Source organism: Pongo abelii, chromosome 13, assembly GCF_028885655.2.
Source record: "Pongo abelii isolate AG06213 chromosome 13, NHGRI_mPonAbe1-v2.0_pri, whole genome shotgun sequence".
Classification (NCBI taxonomy): domain Eukaryota; kingdom Metazoa; phylum Chordata; class Mammalia; order Primates; family Hominidae; genus Pongo; species Pongo abelii.
In genome coordinates this window covers 75,441,119-75,461,890 of record NC_071998.2, presented here as the reverse complement: position 1 = coordinate 75,461,890, position 20,772 = coordinate 75,441,119, and the positions used below count along the sequence as shown (strand labels likewise).

General features: G+C 43.7%; 1 protein-coding gene across 3 annotated transcripts in view; it reads right to left on the bottom strand.

Annotated features, from left to right (window-relative positions):
* The window catches only part of NTRK2 (neurotrophic receptor tyrosine kinase 2), a 359,572-nt gene that overhangs the window by 61,838 nt on the left and 276,962 nt on the right, over window positions 1-20,772 (bottom strand). For all 3 annotated transcript variants that reach the window (XM_024252096.3, XM_054520116.2, XM_054520115.2), the window contains 2 exons: window positions 20,261-20,433; window positions 13,370-13,604 (listed from right to left, as the gene is read on the bottom strand). In XM_024252096.3, coding sequence (XP_024107864.3) covers window positions 13,370-13,604; window positions 20,261-20,433 — 408 coding nt within the window. The remainder of the gene's footprint in view (window positions 1-13,369; window positions 13,605-20,260; window positions 20,434-20,772) is intronic.

Here is a 20,772-nt window from a genome sequence, read left to right as displayed (position 1 = left end):
TCTGCTCTGTCCCCATTCCCCAATGGCAACAACAGAATAAATAATACTTAATAATATGTATACTTCACAATTTTCATGGTGGCATCATGACAGCACTCATAGCAGACAGAACCGACTTCTTTACCATTTTACTAAGATGAGAAGTAAGGTTCCAAGAAGTTAAATGAGTTATTCAAAGCCACACACTGCACACATATTGAAGGTGAGAATAAATCCAAGTCTGCTGTCTGCCTGCCTATGTTCCTTGGCATATTAGTCAGGTTCAGGAATGACCCAAAGCTGGAGAGCTGGTAGGCTGAACAAAAGACCCAGATTCTCTCCTTAAAATAAAGGGACAGACTGACTACTTCTGAAGCCCCTTCCCAATCTAAAAAGCCATGGTTCCGAAATTTGGAGTATCCCTTTTCTTCTTCCAACCAACACAGCTTTAGAACTTTGCTCTGCACAGTGGGCCACTGTCCTAGATGGATCTTTTATGATTACAAAGGGCAGAGCTCTGAGAATACACCAGGCGACCCTTGTCCACCTCTCAGGGAGAAGACTAGAGGAGCCAGGGGTGTGCTGAGGGCACAGAGAAGCTTTCAGAGTGGGAAGAGCCTGGAGTTTTTGTTTGAGAACAGGAGCTCAGATGCCAGTCTGCCAGAGGCATAAGGGAGGGCACTTCAGGAAAGCGACTTCACATCCCTGAATATTATTTTTCTCATCAGTAAATTGGAAGATGGCTGAGAGGGTTACATGCCAAGCTGAGACATAAAAGGAGGCCAGGTATGTCAGTCTTCCTTACAAGACCCCACATCAGCCCTCTAAGACATTAACAGGAGTCTTCTGAGGTCGTTGTTCCTACAATGAAGTCTAATGAGTTTTCCAGAAAGAAATTCACTACTTGCCCTAAGACAGCTGGGAAGAACTTAAGCCCCTGTGGTAGCTGCAGAAAAAAGCCATACTGAGGTTGGACATCACTCACCCTGCAATTTCTCCTTTGAGTGGATGTTCCCTCCATTCCCTTAACCCCGGGCATCAATCTCTCCATACCTTTCCAAAACCCAGGAAGATTTCTGTGCTGCACACAAAGGCGAGGCATGAGCCTCGAATCCTCCCCAGCTTCCGCTGCAGTATCTCTGTCATCACCAACATGTGAATGAACCAAATTATCTCCAGGGCTGAGGGCGTGGGCCACATAGCTGGGCTCCGCCGTCAAAGGAGCCCAGCGTCATGTTCTCCACCCCCTTATGAGAAGGCTGGTGCTGTCGTAAGGCTGTGAGGGAGGAAGCCAGCCTGGAAATGCCATGTAGGGAAGAAACTGTTCCATTTCAGTGTTCGGATTCTAAAATAGCTGCTAATAAAATGCCTTCATACTGTGACACTTCAATACAGACACCCACAAGGATACCTTGACAAGCTGTTTGACTCTCCACAAGCCTTTTCTTGCATTTCCTGCGTAGGGCCTCCACCAGTCACCCACACAGATATACAACCATGCAGTGACAGAGAAGGCCAGCAGGGGTCTGCCTAGATCACCAGCCTGGGAGCCCCAGCTCCTTGTGGAGAGGGGTTGCGGGGCGGGGGCGGCAGTGTGCTCTGTGTTGGCATGTCCAGGAACACAGTGCATCACTTTCCACCTGCTGCTTGCTCTGTCTCTCTTGTGATCCTCATGATGTCTTTGACAACATTACCTAGAGAATGAGTCAAGCTCACCTCCCAGGATGAGAGAAGAGAGCCTCAAAGAGCACTTCGTTTACTAACTGATACCATAAGAAATAGTTCTTGGGTTCATTCGGAAATGTCATGGTTCAATGAACCTAAGCTCTGATGTTCAAGAGAGTAGGATATGACTGTGCACTAGTGATTAAAATTCAGAGGGTCTTTCCCATCAGAAGTCCTAAAAATCCATTAATTATGGTAATACCATCTCTATCAGGAAAGTCAAGGGTCATGGTTGAGAGAATTTTTCACAGCAACTATTCTGCTTTAGAAGCTTGATAACTAAGACCTTTTGTAAAGTTACCATTTGAATCTCAGCATAGAGGAGACCGTGTTATATCCTTGTCTACTTCTGTAAGTCTACCTGAGCAGTGCCTATATAATAGCTCTACACTGGCTGGGCGCAGTGGCTTACACCTGTAATCCCAGCACTTTGGGAGGCTGAGGGGGGCAGATCACAAGGCCAGGAGTTCGAGACCAGCCTGGCCAGATACCGTCTCTACTAAAAACACAAAAATTTATCCCAGTGTGGTGACAGGTGCCTGTAATCCCAGCTACTCGGGAGGCTGAGGCAAGAGAATCACTTGAACCTGGGAGGTGGAGGTTGCAGTGAACTGATATTGTGCCATTACACTCCAGCTTGGGTGGCAGAGTAAGACTCCATTTCAAAACAAACAAACAAACAAACCAACAAATCAACCAACAAACAAAAAACATAGCTCTACACTTGGCTGGACATCAGACTCACCTAAGAAGCTTGTGAAGAATATAAATTCCCAAATCTCATCACTTTCAAGATGCTGAATCAGTATATGTAAAGTGAAGCCCAAAAATCAACATTACGCAAAAGACACTCCGGGGTATTCAGATGTGTGACCAAGCTTAGGAGCCCATGCAGTAGGAAGTTCTATAGTACTAGGTAAGATCATACTTCCATGCTTCCATCAGCATAAAAAGAATTTCAGATGTTTTCTCTTAGTTGGATATCACAAGCTATTTTATGTCTGATAATTCTCTTCGTGGAGTCAAATTTAAACCAGTTGTACCTGGTAAGCAGAATCCCTCAGGCAACATGACTGTGCTAAGTTCTTATGGTCACCAATAGGATGATCAACAGGGAAAGCCACTGCAGCTCTGCAGAAAGAGAAACCCTGGTGTTTTTCACGTCTCCGTAGGTATCCAGTATTAGGCTACGTTGATGTAACAATATCTTGGAGTTTTCTAGTCTCTCATACATAGACAAATAGACTAGGTAGAAATCTGAAATACTGACCAGAGGACAGAATTTTAAGAGATTGATATGGAGAGTTGAAAGATGAAGTCAAATCATGCTTGGACTCAGGAGTAATTTTCATCCTGAAGACCCACTACTTTGAAGAGCACCTTCATTTTGAAAGACTTACAAGAAGAATATTATAGAATCTTTCTTGGAAGCTCCTTTTAGGCAATTGTCATGATCTGTAAGAACTTAGGAAGTGCCTAGCATTCTGTGAGGCATGTGGAGTTCAAAATTAGAACTCCTACATCCTCCCAAAAAGTACTTGTTAACAGGTCATCTAATTGTATTTATAACATCTGTCACAGGCAATCGTCTTTGTGGTTAACAACATCTCTACCTGCTATTTATTCTTTAAGGCCCACCTCAAATTCTGTTTCTTTCAGAGAATTTTCCAGATGTCATCCCACATCTCCCCCCAAATCAGTTTATCTCTGCTCTCCATAACATGTATGGAGAGCATGAATCACTAGTATGAATCACTAGTATCAGAGTGATTCATTTATGTCTCTTCTCCTCAGGACATGTGTGGTTTTCTTTGGGGAACAGAACACATCTTACTTGGTATTTATACATTAAAGAGGCATGGTTAAGAACTATGTCTGCAAAACTATCTTGGATTAATTCAGCCATTTCATCCATCCAAGGTGTTTGACCCCAACCATAGGCAAAGACTGTGGGAGAATGTGAAAAGTGGGGAGCATTACTAATATTCTGCCTATACATTTTTTTCAAAGCCTTCTTGAACCAACTCACATTTTTAGCCCAGGGAATCTCTCAAAGATAACAAGTAGGCTAAGATAATTTCCTCTTGCTCAATACTCACTGGAGATGGAGAATACTCTCCTACTTAAGTAATAATTCTGTGTAGGCAGGGAAACTTTAATTGTAGAAAAAGTATTATGTAAATGTAAGTTATTTAATTAAAAAGGAAAAAAACCTTCACAGGAAGTAACTGTCTTAAAGCAATGAGAGAACTTGTTTGCCATGCTGCAGCTTGTAAGCAGTTCACTGGTAGATTTTCAAAATGATATATTCATTATCAAGAGAAATGATAACCATCTTCTGCTTTTAGGCAAGATGGAGTAACAACCAAAAAATGGCTTCATATGTGAAAAAATTGTTTTCACACTAGACAACAGGCAATGAAGGAGAGTGAGTGATCCGAGAGATGACAAACAAACATTGGGAGCTTAATTTATTGAGAGAGACAGAGTGGGGAGCCCAAGAGTCCAGCAAGCTCCCTAAGTTGGGGAGATGGAGCTGAGAGTCTGGGGAGATCAAAGTGGCTAGCGTTGAAAGGACAGAATACCAGAGAAGAGAGAGCTGCACGTAGAAAGAACTGTGAAGATCTGCAGAGGATGCCCGTTGAATACCAAGCTGAGTTCTGATCAGTGCGTGCATGTGAGGATACTATTCATGGCCAAAGGAAGAACTTCCCAAACGATCTGAGCAAACAGTGCCCAGTGCTCACACAGGGTGAGAAATAAAGCTGGTTCCTATGAAGCAGGGTGAGGACCTCTGGATTCATGGGGCATTGAGCAGAGTACACAGGAGGATCTTGCCTCAATAGTGGGAAATAAGCCCTAAAGTAAGCATTGCTGTGGTCTTGACCAATAAATCTTAACAGTAACACACAAAAGGATCAAACTGTTCCTATGCAATATAAATGCATTCCATAACAAAGCTCAGAAATATTTATAGGAATACAAAAACATCCAGCATCCAACAAGATGAAATTCACAACGTCTGGCTTCCAACTTAAAACTACCAGGCATGCAAAGGAGCAGAAAATATGACCCACAATGAGGAGAAAACTCAATCAATGGAAACTGGTTAAGGGTAGATACAGATGTTAGAATTACAGACAAATACATTGAAATATTTATTATGACAATATTCCATATGCTTAAAAAGTTAACTAGAGACACGGTAGATATAAGAAAAGGCCCATATTGAACTTCCAGAAATGAAAACTGCAAAGTGTGAAATGGAGACTATACTGGATGAGAATAATGGCAAATTAGACATTGCAGGAGAAAAAAATTACTGAACTTGGTGACATAATAACAAAAACTATCCAAAATGAAACACACAAAAAACAGAATTCAAAAACATGGAAACAGCTCAGTGAGCCACGAGACAGTGTCAAGTGGCTTATTATAAGTGAAATTGGAGTCCGTAGGGGGTTGGTGGGAAAAGCAGAATTAATATTTGAGCAAAGAATAGCCAAAAAATTCTGAACTGATGAAAACTATAAACCCACAAATCCAAGAAATACAGTGAGTCCAAGCACAATAAATATAAATACAACAATACTAAGGCATATCATAATCAAATTGCCCAAGACCAGTAATAAAGAGTAAATCTTAAAAGCAGCCAGAGCAAAAAGAAGCATTAACACAGAAGAACAAGCAATTATTTTGTATCACTTCAATTTATAGTTCTCAACTTTTAAAGGCAGGGGCTCATTGCAAATAAAGAAACAGATGCTATCATGGTGCATAAGGTCAATGTGACAGATAATTTTCTTTGATGACCCCAAAGCCATTTGCTTCCTTCTTCTCTGTAGCAGAATTGCAGTTTTGTCTAGGTCTTTGGTAACAAGCCATTGATCTCTGGCGAGTGAGCTCAGCCCTTAGTCTTGACCCACCTCTGGCCAATGAAGTATAAGAAGAAGTCTTTGCAGAGAGGATGTTCTAGGAAAGATTTATGCCCTGATGGAAAAAGGTGTGCAGGAAAAAACAATATGCTCTGTGCAGCAACCTGGCCTTCCTCCTCGGACTGCAGTTTTAATGTTTGGAGTTGCTGCAGCCATCTTGCTGCCAGGAGGGAAAGACCAAGGACATCTCCAGTGCCAATCCACAGCTCTGACACTGGAAAGCCTCTGAACCAATCAGAAATTGCCCGCTTCTGAACTTCCTTTCACTCGAGTAAAACAATCCCTTATCTGCTTAGCCACCTTTAGTAGCATATTGATTCCTTGGGCTAAACACATTCCTAACTGATATGATCATAAGGGTAGAAAAGGAAATCAGAGACTTGAATATCTGTCTTCAGGCTCCAAATTGGATGCTCTTCCCTCTGTACCCCAGCTAACTCTTTGTTGCCAGCTTACTTTTAAAAGAGGCTCTGGTCTGAGTGAGGCAAAAGCATAGAATATCACAGGCACGAGAAAGCGGAGGCCCAACTGTTTCAAAACTGGAGGAGGAGAGAACTCTTAGGACCTCGAGGCATCAAAGTCCTTCTGCCCCATCCAAGCCAATGGGCAATGTCCACTTTTCCCTACTGTCATTCCCAGTGCACCTGGAAGCATACCTAATTTCTGAAGGTAGCACTTCTACATATAAAGTATAGAGGCTAGTGATTTCAATAAAAAGAGACTCAGAAGACCAAAAAAAAGGGGACAGATGGATTTACCCATCTACTGCTAGCATTCTTCACCAGTTGGGTGAAGGATGGGACCAAGAACTGGAATAACGTGTCTCCATGCTGGTTTCCAAAAGTTTCTATAGCCTTTGTTAAAAGATCACAAGGCATAGCAATAGATTAAAGGCTCTGAGGAGTTCTGCAGCAAGGAAAGAGATTGCCTACCTTATGATTACAAGATCACTTTTTTTGAAGCACACCCACTGACAGCTGATGGGTGAGAGACCCTGCTCTAGGCAAATCAAATAAGTACAGAGGTGAAGATGTTGGGATCTGTTTGGCGGATCTATTTCATAGACCATATGACATATCAGAATGCAATCTAATATGTCATTTTCCAGTGTAGAATCTCTCAGTGGCTCCACACTGCCAAAGGATCAAGTCCAAAGTCTTTGGCATGGCAAAAACCCCTGTGAAATGTGATGATAGCCTCAAGAGCTTATTTTGATAGCCTCAGAAGAATAGCAAAGAAGACCCCACTCCTGGATCACATACTGTGATGTTTACATTGACATCTCTCCTTATATCCTATTTTCTGTCTTCCTCTCTATCCTGGCCTAGGGCCTCCTTGCAAGCAATTTGGGGTCTATATCTTAAATACCAGCGCAAACACTGTGTCCCTGAGAACCCTACTCTGAGTTTCCAAAGTAGGCTGGAGGCTTCCTCTTTTGGGTTCCCATTTTGTATCTACATTACAGCATTTATCACATTGTATTAAAATGTCTGGGAACTCCTCAAAGTAGAGCCTAGGTGCCTTTCTTTAAAAAGTTTGGATGTTGTTTGCATCTACTATTGTATCTAGCACACAGTAGTTGTTTCATAAATATGTACTGAGAAAATGAATGAATGAGAGGACTCTCACGCTCACCCTGTGGCAACTCCAAAGCATATGTAAAAGGTTCTTAGGAAGGCCTGAATACTAATTAAACTAATTTAGAACCCTGAAACAGTTTATGCAAGTCCAGTTTAATACAGAAATAGTCTGAACTCAATAGACTTCTCCCTGGCAGACGGGTTCCTCTGAACTGTGCTCTAAGTGTTGTAAGAAGCATTAATTGAAGACGATTTCATAAAATAAACAACCTCTTATGGTTTTAAGTACACTTTAATCAAAAGAGCCCAAACAGAAAGATCTATAATTGTTCATGTGAAAGCTAAGAATTATTGTCTAAGTCTTATATAGGGATGAGAAAAATAAGAAAATGATCCATGCAAATGAGAGTCAATGACACAGAGGACATCCCTCTTTTAGGAAGGAACTAATTTGCCCCTTAAATTGAATACTGTGCCTGGTTTCAAAGGTTCTACACATAGCTTACAGGAGGAAATTTTCTTATTATGGCAATAAATAGAAGTAAGTTTTAGCCCTGGGCTCTTCACTGCAAAGAAAATGTTGTCTGAGATAGGGATGGTCCTATATTCCTAGCTTTGCTTCCTGAAGTCAACACTCCTAGCTTCAAAGCCAGACCCAGATACAAATCTGAGTACCTTCTTTATTCACCTTCAGGGCTACAAAGGCACACACAAAAAGTGGGAGTCCTGGTGGGAGTCATGTTCAACAATCATGTACTGACCACCTCATATGCGCCATGCACTGTGCCAGTTTCTGCAGAAACAAAGATGTGTAAGACTTATCTTCTATCTGCTCTCATATTAATGAGAGACATAGATATGAGCCAGTTTCCTTGATGCAAGGTACTGTATGCTGTGATGCCTCTTTGTATGGAGTATAGAGAAATCACATATTTGTGAGCAATTATTCTGCTAAGAGGAAGTCAGGGAGGAGGTGAAACTGAAACCTCCTCTTATGCTGCTCCTCATAGAGGGAATGGTGTTAGTACATGACAAAACAAGATGGTAAAAACATCTGTGGAATGAGTCTATCTTTCTATTAATCAGTCAGTCAGTCAATCTATCCATCCATCCATCCATCCATCCATCCATCCATCCATCCATCCATCCACCTACCTATCTCGAAATATTCACATCACATAAAAATATTTCTTAAAAATAAGCACATTCTTTATAAAGACCAAGGAATAATGGTTAACTCTTGATTATTTCTTACATGCTTGGCCAGTTCTTAAATTATCTAAACCTTCCCCCTTCTGTGGCCCAGGACTATATTTTCCAGTTCATCAACCCTTGGAAACTTCTAAGGTGAGTAGGGGAAGGTGAAAGGTGCTAAAGTTCACATCTGTTCATCTGGCCACTTGCTATATTAGCTGGTCTTGGTACCACATGTCTTCCTTTCTCTTCCCAGTTGATAAACTGGGAGTGGGCATCTAATGATGATTTCCTGGAATTTGTTGCTGACATCTCTTTAACATTTTTGAGTTCTGCCCTGGCCTTGCTCAGCCAAGTTATATTCATTTGTTTCTGTAAATGTCTACTATAAATCACTTTGCTTATTCTTCTTCCTTTTCTTTTCTTAAGTGGAAGATAAATTAAAGGACAGGGTTTCTTACCACTCCAACATAAAGCTGAAGCCCAAGAGAGAACAAGATTTAACAGTGAGGATTTCAGATGTTTGGGGCCCTCCACTCATCAACAGATCACATACATTTTAAGCATATGTTAAAACCAAACAGTGCAAACCATCCAAAGGGCACATTACAACAATTTCAATGGTCTCAATGCGGCACAGTCATGACCAAGTAGAGTGAGACCCTAGGTCTCCAACAGGCAGAATGTGACCGAAATCTGGCTCAGATGTTTCCTAAATGTCAGGTTTTGCCAGTGGAGGAAAGAAACAAAAAAACAAAAGACTGGTACTGCAGAGCTGCTAATTAAAACAATTCAGAGAACATAAATGCTAGAGTAATTTTGGACCCGCCATGTCGGGCTGGTTTCAATGCAAATGTAGTGTTCCGATTTCTCCCTTCATTGGGAAGGTATAATTAGCTCAGCTGCAACAGGGTGGACGCCTGGAGGCAGCCATTTCCTGGTGCTACCGGCTCCCCTGTAACGAAAGAACAGCTGCCACCCACCCCTCTTGCCATGAATTGCACAGAGACATGGCTATCCCTCAAGGCTGCTTATAAGCCACCATGAGCGGAAGGCTTGGACTTCTAGTGGGAATGGTTCTTGCTTAAAGATAAGGAACATTTTATGCAATTCAGTTGACTCCATGCCCAATCACCATTCTTCCACATAAGATAGCCCTGGTCAGAAAACAAAACCCAAACCAAAAACAAACAGAAAAAACCACACACAACTGTGTCCCGTTACTGCGATGGAAAGAATTTTTAACATTGATGATGACAGCTCACATCAGCTAAAGCAGCTTCTCACCTTGGAGTTCAATGCAGAGTGTTGAAGAGGATAGGGATAAAATAATGAAAAAAATTTTTTAAAATTACTAAGGTGCCAGCAAATGAGAAACCTGAACTGTAAGGAGAACACATTACCCCAGCTATGGTGATAGAGAAGTTGAAGAGACACCGTGAAGGGGATGGGTTCAAGGTTAAGCTTTTAAGTGACCCAATAGGTGGATGACTGATGTAAAAGCAAGAGTGCTCTGGGACTTGGCCACCGCAGGAGGCACTGGAGTTCTCCTGTAAAACAGATCAACAGCTTCTGCTTGTCCATTTGACAAACTCAACAGAATGGGCCCCATCGATATGTCAATAAGCAAACATCTCCCAAGAACCAGTTCTACGATGGCAAATATTCACTTTCATGAAACGAAAAGGTGAACCATCATTCTGACATTTTAGAAAGGCAAAATAAAGTGTCATTTCCTTGTTTCCCTAGGCTGCTAGCAAATTGTCAGGTTTTGCATCCATCCTTCACTTCCCTACCCAGTCTTGCCCATTCCCATCTGCAACAGAGGCCATTGCAAGGCTAGTTCTTTTCCCTCATCCTGAATGGGAAAACCAAACAAAAACTAACCCTGCAACTGCAACTGAGTAGTGACCGCGGGGATGATATTAACATGGCATCCAGAGCACATTTCTTAGTGACTCAGCCAGTTCCAAGATCCTGTAACAAATAAAGGAACCGGGAATCGTTATTCTTCCGATCATTTCAGAAGAAAGTACTTCAGAATATTGTCACCTAAGTGGAGGATTCTCTTTCTAACAAATATTGAAATATGGTAGATGGCAAAGTCCAGTGTTTTTACAGTGTGTAAATAAATGACCAAGATTAATTTCTTATGTTCATAATGATGGTCACTGTTTTGCTATTATTTTCCTTTTCATGCTTTTTTTTTCTTTTTTGAGATATAATTCAGGTACCAAAATATTTACCCTTTAAAGTGAATGATTCAGTGTTTTTTTGTATATGATTGATGTTGTACAATTGCCACCCCTGTATATAGTTCTAGCACATTTTCATCACCCCCAAAAGAAACCCTGTACGCAGTAGCAGTCAATTCCCATTCTTTCCCGCCCCCATCTCCCGGTAACCATTAATCTACTTCCTGTGTCTGTGGATTTGCCTGTATTGGACATTTCATATAAATGGAATCATATGGTATGTGGCCTTTTGTGTCTGACTTCTTTCACTTAGCACACTGTTTTAGAGGTTTATCTGTGTTGCAGCATGAATCGGTACTTTATTCTTTTGTACTGCTGAATAATATTCCATTGTATGGATTACCGCATTTTGTTTATTCATTAATCAGTTGATGGACAATAAACTTGTTTCCACTTTTTAGCTATTAATAATAATACTACCATGCACATTTGTGTTCAAGTTTTTGTGGGAACATATTATTTCAGTTCTCTTGGGTACATGCCTAGTAGTAGAATTACCAAATTACATGGTAACTCTATGTTGGACATTTTGAGGAACTACCAAATGGTTTTCCAAAGCAGCTGCACCATTTCACATTCCCACCAGGGGAGTACCAGAGTTTCAATTTCTCTGCAGCCTGGCTAACACTTGCTATTGTAGTCATCTCAGGGGGTGTGAAATGGTATCTTATTGTGTTTTCTTTGCATTTTCCCTAAAGACTAATAATGTCACCCATCTTTTCATGTGCTTATTGACCATGTGGATGTTGTCTTTGGAGAAATGTCTATTCAGAACCTCCTCCTACTTTCAAATTGAGTGATTTATCTTTTTATTGTTGAGATTTTAGGTATTTTTCTTTAAATTATTTTTGGAGATTCCTAGAGAGGAGGATGCCGGGTTCCATCCAGTTAAGTCCTAGCTTTGGGGATGAAGTGTATGTCTATTGATTTGGGTAATAATTAGGTGGAAAAACTTAACAAGCACTCACTTTTTGTGCCAGGCACGTTGAACCCTTTACTAATACTGCAGAGAGAAAGGCTTTGCCTGGGCCACATGTCCCTCCCTTGGGTGCTCACCAAGATCAGCAAAGCTTTTCTTCAGAGAATCATCCATGTGTTTCCCTGCCCCCATCAAGGAAGGGAGAACTTTCATTAAGGTGTCGAACTAGCAGAGGAGACCATCTTTGGTAGGTAAAATCTCCCCATGTTTTAAATATCTTGAACAAACTAGTCATTGCTTTTAAGCTACATTTTGAACACTTGAAGTTAAGAGTGTGCCCCCATCTCCTGCAAATACACCCAAGAGAATCTTTTTCCATGTGGTCTCTATTCCTTTTTGCCACACAAAATGTAAATGATGCTTATCAAGGTGACCAAGAAAAAAAAAAACACCACAAAACAGTCAAATGAAGAATAATGGAGCACGACAATAGATTCATTTTCTTACACTAATTATAGCAAAGTTCACTCCACTGAAACACAGAGGCCATAGAGGTGAGCAAGACTGCAGGAAGGGGAACAGGAAATAAACTGAGAAGGTGCCTCCTCAAAAATAAATAACAATGAGAAGAGCAAAGCCAGCATCTTCACCAGCCCTACCCTATTATGAAAGGTAGCCAGTTCTGTGCTTTATGCTGTTAAGATATAGACACCAGCACATTTATTCCCTTCCTTCCTTTTCTCTTCCTCTCTCCTTGAAAAACAGCAAAACACACAAGAAAATCAAATTGAGGGTTGGTAGAAAATCAAAGTGGTAGAACACCACCCCGAATCTTCACTCTAAATATCACAACTTCGACATTTCCAGAAATTCCCTTTTCTCTCATGTCCGAGTTCCAAAATCTCAGTTAACAAAGTGAACATATCCCGGGGGCCAGTTCTAGGTCATCAGTGGATCTGAGTCACTGTCTATAACTCTGCCTCTCAGTGATTTCAGTGGTGGAAACACCAGACAAGCTGTGTGGAAGTGTCTAGGAACAGGCAGGATAGAACTTCTTCCATCTCACCAAGCTAAACCGCTTTCAACCAAGATGGCACTTGGAGGGAACTTCCAAAGTCCAGTGTACTATTATTTATGTGAACAAGTTCACTTTTGCTCAAATCTCAAACAAAGGCTCCAGGCATCCTTTCACAGAATCAAAGCCAAACCTCAGTATCCTTTAACCTCACCAGGAATTCCCCCAGGCCCTCAGTTTTCTCTGGAAGGATTCTCACACTGAGGACTTCACTCTTGGAGATCTCACCCACCATGCTGGAGTGCCAAGAGCAGGGTGGGTGCTATGGGCTGACCTGTGTCCCCCCAAAATTTATAAGTTGATAACCTCACTTCCAGGGCCTCAAAATGTGACTGTATTTGGAGAAAGACTTTAAATAGGTGATTAAGTTAGAAAGACCATTAGGGTGGGATGCAATCCAATCTGACTGGTGTCCTTAAAAGAAGAGGAAATTTAGACCTAAAGGGAAGGAAGGATTGGGTGGTCACCATCCCAATGTGAGGGCATAGTGAGAAGGCAGCCACCTGTAAGCCAAGGAGTGAGGCCTCAGGAGGAACCAATCCCACTGACACCTTGAGCTTGGACTTCCAGCCTCCAGAGCCATGAGAAACACGTCTGTCGTTTAAGCCACCCAGTCATGATATTTTGTTAGGACAGCCTCAGCAAACACAGCAGGGGTCCCGCAGGGAAAGAGGTCCCTGGGGTCTCTGATCTGCACAGCTACTCACCCTGTAGTAGTCAGTGCTGTACACGTCCCGGGACATCCCAAAGTCCCCGATTTTCACCAGCAAGTTCTCCCCGACCAGGCAGTTCCTGGTGGCCAAGTCGCGGTGCACGAAGTGCTGGGACGCCAGGTAGACCATGCCCGCGGCGATCTGCTGGGCTATATGCAGCATCTGCGACTGCGTCAGCTCCGTGGGCGGGTTGCCCTCAGCCATCAGCACGGCGTCAGGGCCGTGTGCCCTGGGGAAGGACATGGAGAATGAAGCTGGGGGCCTCAGCATTTTCACTCCAGGGGCCCTTTGCCCCTGCCCCTCCCCGTCCCTCTTGCTAAGCTCCTCACCCCCACCCTGTAGCTGCTGGTGCTAAAAGATGGTGCCTGACTTAGCATGAAGAGGAGACAAAGGTGCTTCACACAGTTGTACTTCTGCAGTCCCGAGAGCACCCAGGCTACTCTGTTTCCCAAAGAGTCTGGAATTCCCAGGACCCTGTGGGCCTGAATGTCCCCCTTCCCTCCAGTGTACAGACAGGTTGACATTTTAGGGGCTCTGGCACTGTGCTGGGTTCAGGCACTGACCAGGGCCCCCTGACCCTGAGAAGCAGCAGGTACGTGAAGGAAGACAAAACCAAAAACAAAACATTGGGGGAAAGATGGACTCTCCTAGTGGGATGGACATGGCAGCCCGGTGGGTCCCCACCCCTCCCCACCTAGCCAGGCTATGCCAGAGTATCCCCCCACCAAGCTGATTCCTCCAGAGTGTCCCCACCAGCACCAGAACTGGGCAGCCTGCGGCCTTCCACAGTCCACCTGATCTGTGGCCAGGCATGGTTTTGAAGTTACCCCTGGCTCTCTCAAGCCCAGTTCAACAACAGAGTCCCAGGGCATTCTCAACCTGGATGTTCATTCTCTATACAAAATACCATTTCCTTCTGTCCACCCCTCCTCCAACCTCCGCTCAACACGGGCTATGGCCAACACATAGGAGAACTCTTTTGAACCACAGCCTGTTTATTCTTTTGCTGGGGAAAATTTTATTGTTTACGCTATGGGGAGGGGGACCATGATTTTTTAAATCTTATTTTTCTTCCGTCTTACACACCTGGCCTCTCCTCAGCTATGTGATGACTTAGGGCACCCTAACACGCACGTCCTGCAAGGGTGGGAGGATCCGCGTCTTAGGATGCCGCCCTCAGCGCGGCAGGCCCTGCTGTGACATCCTGCGCTGTGAGACAAGATGAGCGTCATTGCCCCTGGTGGCCTGAGGGGGAGCTGCAGTGCAAGGAATAAAGGCGGGGTTTGCTGCCGGGCTCTGCCCTGGCGTGGCCAAAGGGCTTCTCTCTCGGAAAGGAAAGATCTCCCTCAAGACATTTTGAAACACTTGGAATAAATATAGAGGATTTTGCATAAATGTTAAAGTAGGTAACCTCACCTGCAGGGATTCAGAGCCGTGTGAGTATTTGAAACTGAGAAAGCCAGAATTGTCTGAGAACACATGTCAGGGTTTGCCCTGCCTCTCCGCCCTCCTTCCCCCAACTACTCAAGCCACAGGCGTATCCCCACTTCCATCCTGGCCCCAGCCTACAGTGACTGTCTTTCCCTTTGATTTCAGGAAGCATTCTGTCACCAGATCTTTCATTCCTGTATTCTCAGGGAATAAACACTGGACAAGGAGTTGGGGGGTCTCCCAGGCCCACCAGCGTCCAGTGCCATGATCCAGGGAAGCCCTTTAATTTCTCTCATGTACAATTTCTTCATTAGTCAAAAATACAAAGGAATATTATACTGGGTAAACTCTTAGTTTCCTCCTATCTCTAAATACCTGGATTTAACCATTCCCTAGGGAGGAGTTTCCTGTTTTTGTACAAGCCAGTCCTAACATATTTCACCTCTACTCAAACCACAGCCCCCAGCTGCCTCTTGTCACATTGAGGAACAATGCTGGGAAAATGCTCCAGGGCTTTCTTCAGCTCAAAAGCACGTACTCAAGGTAAGAAGCGGCACAGTGGCCAAAGCTCCGGGGTATGTGAAATGAATTTGGATCCTGTCCCACACTCACTGTGTGATTTTGGGTGAGTTACATAACCTCTCTGGGCCTGTTTCCTCACTCTGTAAATTGCAGATATTAACTGCCCCTTGCTAAGGGCATTGATGTGAGGAGGATTGACACTGTGCTTGCATAGTGCTTCGTGGCCTTTCACAGGAAAACCAGGGAGAAAGGCTTTGCAAACAAAGATTCTCTTTAAAAATGAAACTGAGAGGTGATGTGAAAACACAGATTATCCTCTGTGCATTACTTGTTGTAACTGGCCTGTAACAGGGCTCTTCAGGATGCTAGAGGGTGGGCCCTTTCCACTTCACTAAAGGTGAATCAAGCCTAACCCTTTTCAGCACTGAGGGGTCAGGGGAAATTGCCAATGTTTTCACTTGTCTTCCTTAAATCTACTGTGACCTCAGCACCAGGGGAAGGGGCTGGGGTGCACATAAACTAAAGAAAATCTGAAATAAAGACCCAGAGACTCGGTCAGAATTTAATCTTCATAGATACCATTTAAATAATAAAATAATTTGTTGATTGTCCACAGCCTTATATTAGTTCCAGAAAACTGATCTACTTTAAATATCTCTCAGAGGCAAAGACTCCAGGATAGAGGAAAAGTTAGATGTCAGTGCAAAAGGCCACCTCTGCACAAAATTCTGTCCTCCAACCCCACACTCTGAAGATGTCAGGAAGCTGGTGGCCCTCAAATGCCTAATGCACTTTATATTAGTATTTGTGTGTTGGGGGAGACTCCTGGATTTTTAAACAGTCATTTCCCCTGTTTATATCTGGGTATTTGCTGTTCGACTTTTTGAACATGGCTCTTTAAATAAAATAAGCCTCTGGATGCTTTCTCTGAGCAGAACATACTGCTGTAAAAAGTGGGTAGGTGGGTCTGCTACACAAGTCCTTAAGAGGAACAGAAATACAGTTAACGCTGCAATCCTCTGCTTTCACTTTCCCAGGTCCTCGTGAAGTCTTAGAAATAAAAACACATTTCATCTCTTCCAGGAAGACATTCCTTAAAAGGTAAAAAAAAAAAAAAAAAAAAAGCACCATCAGCTCCCTGGCTTGGGAAGCAAGCAGCAGGTTCACAGGCCTGACTTAGCTGTCCAGTTCTCTCCAGCGTGGGTTACAGCCGGCACTGCACCAACTGCTCTGGCTCTAGGATTCTATAGCACACCACTTTCCTTCTGGTCTTTTTAACAACCACCTCAGCAGAGAGGATGGCAAAGTGGTTAAGACCATGAGTTTTTGCAGGCAGGGGCTGCAGGTTTGAATCTCAGCTCTGTCATCTGCTACCTGTGTGATTCAGTTTCCCCAACTGTAACGTAGGAATGACGGCAAGGATGGTTTATACCCTAAAACGTATTAAAATGCTTAGAAAGTTCAATAAATGTTAGCTGTGATAGTTTGAAAAATAGTAGTCTATCTTTCCCCTCATTAGAAGGAAACTCTGGACAGATTCTAAGAGGAAAATTAATGAAACCCTGCAAGCAAAGACGTGTTTTATTCCTCATTTCCCACCCTAACTAGCTTAGAGCCTGGCCATGCTGGTGCTTAATATATGGCTTTTGGATGAATAAAGAGGGTAGGGAGACAAGAGAAGACATCTGTCTTTATAGGGCAGAGCTGATACAGCTGGGGACTTTTCATGGCAGCTAAGTGCCCAGCTCCCTTGTGGAAAGAGGACAGCCTATATCTGCAGCATGTTAGTGCACCTGAGAACTAGACTTTTGGCATGGCAAACCTCTTGTTCCCAGAGTTTAGCAGGTTCTGAAACCAAACAGGCTAGGTTTCCAATTGCTCCACACCCTGTGCAAGGTGCCAAGGGAGAACCAGGTGCCTGTTCCTTCTGCAAGGCAGGAAGGAGAGCTAGGGAGAAGGAGAGGCTGAGTGAGAAAGTCAAAGAGTCAAGTTGCAACACACACACACACACACATTCATGTATGTACAGACACACTGTGAGCTTACGGAAGCATTTAATTGCATCCAGGTGAGCACATTTGGATTTCTTATGCTACAGTTTTTGGAAAGCACCATCTTGAATTAGGGAAGTAGACTGGGGCATGGGAACAATGGGAAAATATTTCTCCTAGAAGCAGCCAGACCTCAACTACATTCAGCTTTTTTCTTCCTTTCATGTTAGAGCTGACAAGACAATGTTCAAAAGTCATCCCCTGTCCTATCACTTACAAGAAAAATTTTGCTGACGTAGGATAATGCATCAGGATTGTCTCAGAATGCTGCAAACTGGCTATATATTCCTAATTCCACCTGGCATTTCCTCGCCCACACAATCATAGGAAAAGCAAAGAACAGGGATCCAGCCCAGCAAAGAAGAACTAAATTGCACGTGGATCTACGAGGCTAAAGAGGGTAAAAATGATCCAGACGGCACCAACCATGTGATGCCATTTCTAAAAACAGCAGTATGTTCTCGCAGTGATTGACTGATTACTTAAACTGCAGTGTCTGAGTCTTCCAGCAGATACATGAAGCTTACAGGGGCTGATTTCTGTGCAAAGCCCTCTTCAGCACCCATGGAAATGAGAGGCAGACAGAGAGTCCTAGGTGTTGCCATCACAAAAAAGGTGCCACTTCCCCAGGATTTCAGATCTCTCAACCAAAATGAAGAGGAAATTGTGGCAGAGATGAAGTATTGTGAAAGATTGTGAGAACAACATTTCTTGATTACCTCTCAGTCCAACAATGCACACACTAGACCTTGAGATGGATTAAATGATACCCGTTTCACAGGTAAGGAAACTGTGCTCAGCAAAGGCAGGTGAACAGCCTTTAACACCTTTCCTAACTATTACTGTCTACCAAGATCACAAGCAGCCCATTTGCTAATCTTTCCAAAGTGAGGACTAGCTAAATTAAAAAAAAAAACATATTAGACCCAGATAAAACTTAGAGAGGATACAAGGCAGGCCTACCTGAGAACAAAGGTGACTGAGCGAACTGGGGTGGAGGCTCTTTTAAGGGACACCAGCAGCTGATGCAGAATAGGAAAGAGAACCTGAATCTCCCGTCCTCACTACTGGGCCCTCTTACTCTTTAGGTTTATGATAATGTATTTGCCACTTCCACAGAGGCCAAAGCATCACTTGCCTTCCTTCCCCAAGGAGTATCTTGCTCAGCACATTTCTTCCCTCCCTTGGTAGATGCAGGAGAAGAACACTCACTATGGACCCTACCAGGGTGATCACCAACTTCCTGCATCTTATCAAACTCAGCTCTCCTTGTGATTTCTCTTACCGAGGCAGCTGGTTTACCACCTGACATCATTCCTGGCAGAATTCAAGCGTCTGCTTATTGAACGCTCCCCATTCGCTCCTACGCCAAGAGCTTTCTATACTTTTTCTAGTTCAGTCCTCATGCCTACCCTGCCGGCTCAAGATTCTCATCAGAAGAGCTAAGAGACTTGCCTGAGGTCCCTCAGCTAATAATGCCTGGACTGAGACTCAACCTCAGCTGTGTCTGGAGGCTAAAATTCCTACTGGTATCATCATGCAGCATGGTCTCCTCAAAAGTCACCACTTATATTGTGTGAGTTAGCTTCACTGTTTTAAATCAACTTGACCTTTCTCCCCATATCACAGTCACTTTCAGCCATTTCTCACCTGCTCTATCTTGTGGTTCCTCCCGGTTCCCTGTACCCATCACCTGAGGGAGGGGATTTCTTGAGAAGGCACAGCTGAACTAAAACCCAATCAGGGCCAGGTGTGGTGGCTCACGCCTGTTTTCCCAGCACTTTGGGAGGCCAAGGGAGGCAGATCACTTGAGGTCAGGAGTTCGAGACCAGCCTGGCCAACATGGCAAAACCCTGTCTTTACAAAAATATGAAAATTACCAGACATGGTAGCACATGCCTGTAATCCCAGCTACTTGGGAGGTTGAGGTGGGAGAATCGCTCGAACCTGGGAGGCGGAGGTTGCAGTGAGCCAAGATCACATAACTGCACTCCAGCCTGGGTGACAGAGCGAGACTCTCTCAAATAAATAAATAAATAAATAAATAAATCCCACCCAATCAGGCCAATGCTAGAAATTCAAATGACACTAACCCTAATCAATAGCCCAGTGACTCTCTTTATAGTCAACATTTTCTCTTCCTTGCCTTGCCTTTTTCTGAAGACCCCACATCCCACAAAACTTCTCAGCTGAAGCTGTCCATCTTTTCATGACCTCAGGGTCTCTGCATAATCTGGAAGACTCCATAATCTGGAGTCTTCTATCAATGTTTTTACCGCCTTCCTTCTGAAGTTTTTCTTCTTTGGATTTGGATCTTTCCACTGTAGATCCTCTGAACTACTGGCCTCCTGGTTATTCTTTTTGTCCTTAGAATAAAGTCCAAGCACCCGCCCCACCCTTTCAGCCTTGACTCCTCCAGCTGTTTTTCTGCTTCCCTTCCTTACTGTTCATTCCACAGCCTAGGAGCTTGAAAACTTCACTCTCACTGGACTGCACTTTCCATTGTGACACCTGGGTACCTTAGCTCTTCCTGTTTCCTTTGCCTTTAATAACACTACATGGCAAACTCCTACAGATCGTCTAAGACCCATCCCAAATGCCCATGTCACATACCACTCAATGTAGCAAATGTTCAGTGAATGCAGACTGAATTGAGTTGGATCATTTGCATCACATTACATAGAATTCATTGATTAAGGAAAAAGAACAAGACTGTCACCTTTTTTCTCTCCTCCTTTCTCTGGCATACGCTGGTGTCATTATCAAATAAGATGCTTCGAGAAAGGTCCAGGGGTCCCTTGTTCCCTCCCACGAACCCGCTCCACTCCTGAACCCTGAAGTCCTGCTCCCTCCTGGAGCCCACCTCCCCGCCTCACTGTACCTGAGGAACTTGTTGAGGTCCCCGTGCTTCATGTACTCGAAGACCATGATGAGGGGGTCGCCCTCCACGCAGACACCATAGAACTTGACGATGTGCTCGTGCTGGAGGTTGGTCAGGAGCTCGGCCTCGCGGTGGAAGTCCTTGCGTGCATTGTCACTGGCATCCTTCAGGGTCTGGGGGTGGGTGTTAAAAGAGAAGGATTACTTCAGTCGGCCCTATGACACTGAGATAGGAAAGACATCCATCTCATTTGTTAGGCAAAAGATGAGAAAACAGCCTAGTTCCTAAGGAAGTAATGTCTGTGCTAATAACTGAGGAATAACTCCTTAGGTGTATGCAAAGCTTTCCAGCTTATGACACACTTTCACAGAGGTTCTCTCATTAGGTTACAGACAGGAGGTCTTTTTAGGGTCCACATCCTTTCTAACCCTGGCCTGCACCCAATAATTCCCATGGGCTTCTCTCCCTTGTTGGTGCCTGTTGTGCTTTCTGTGATGCTATGTGCAGCTTAC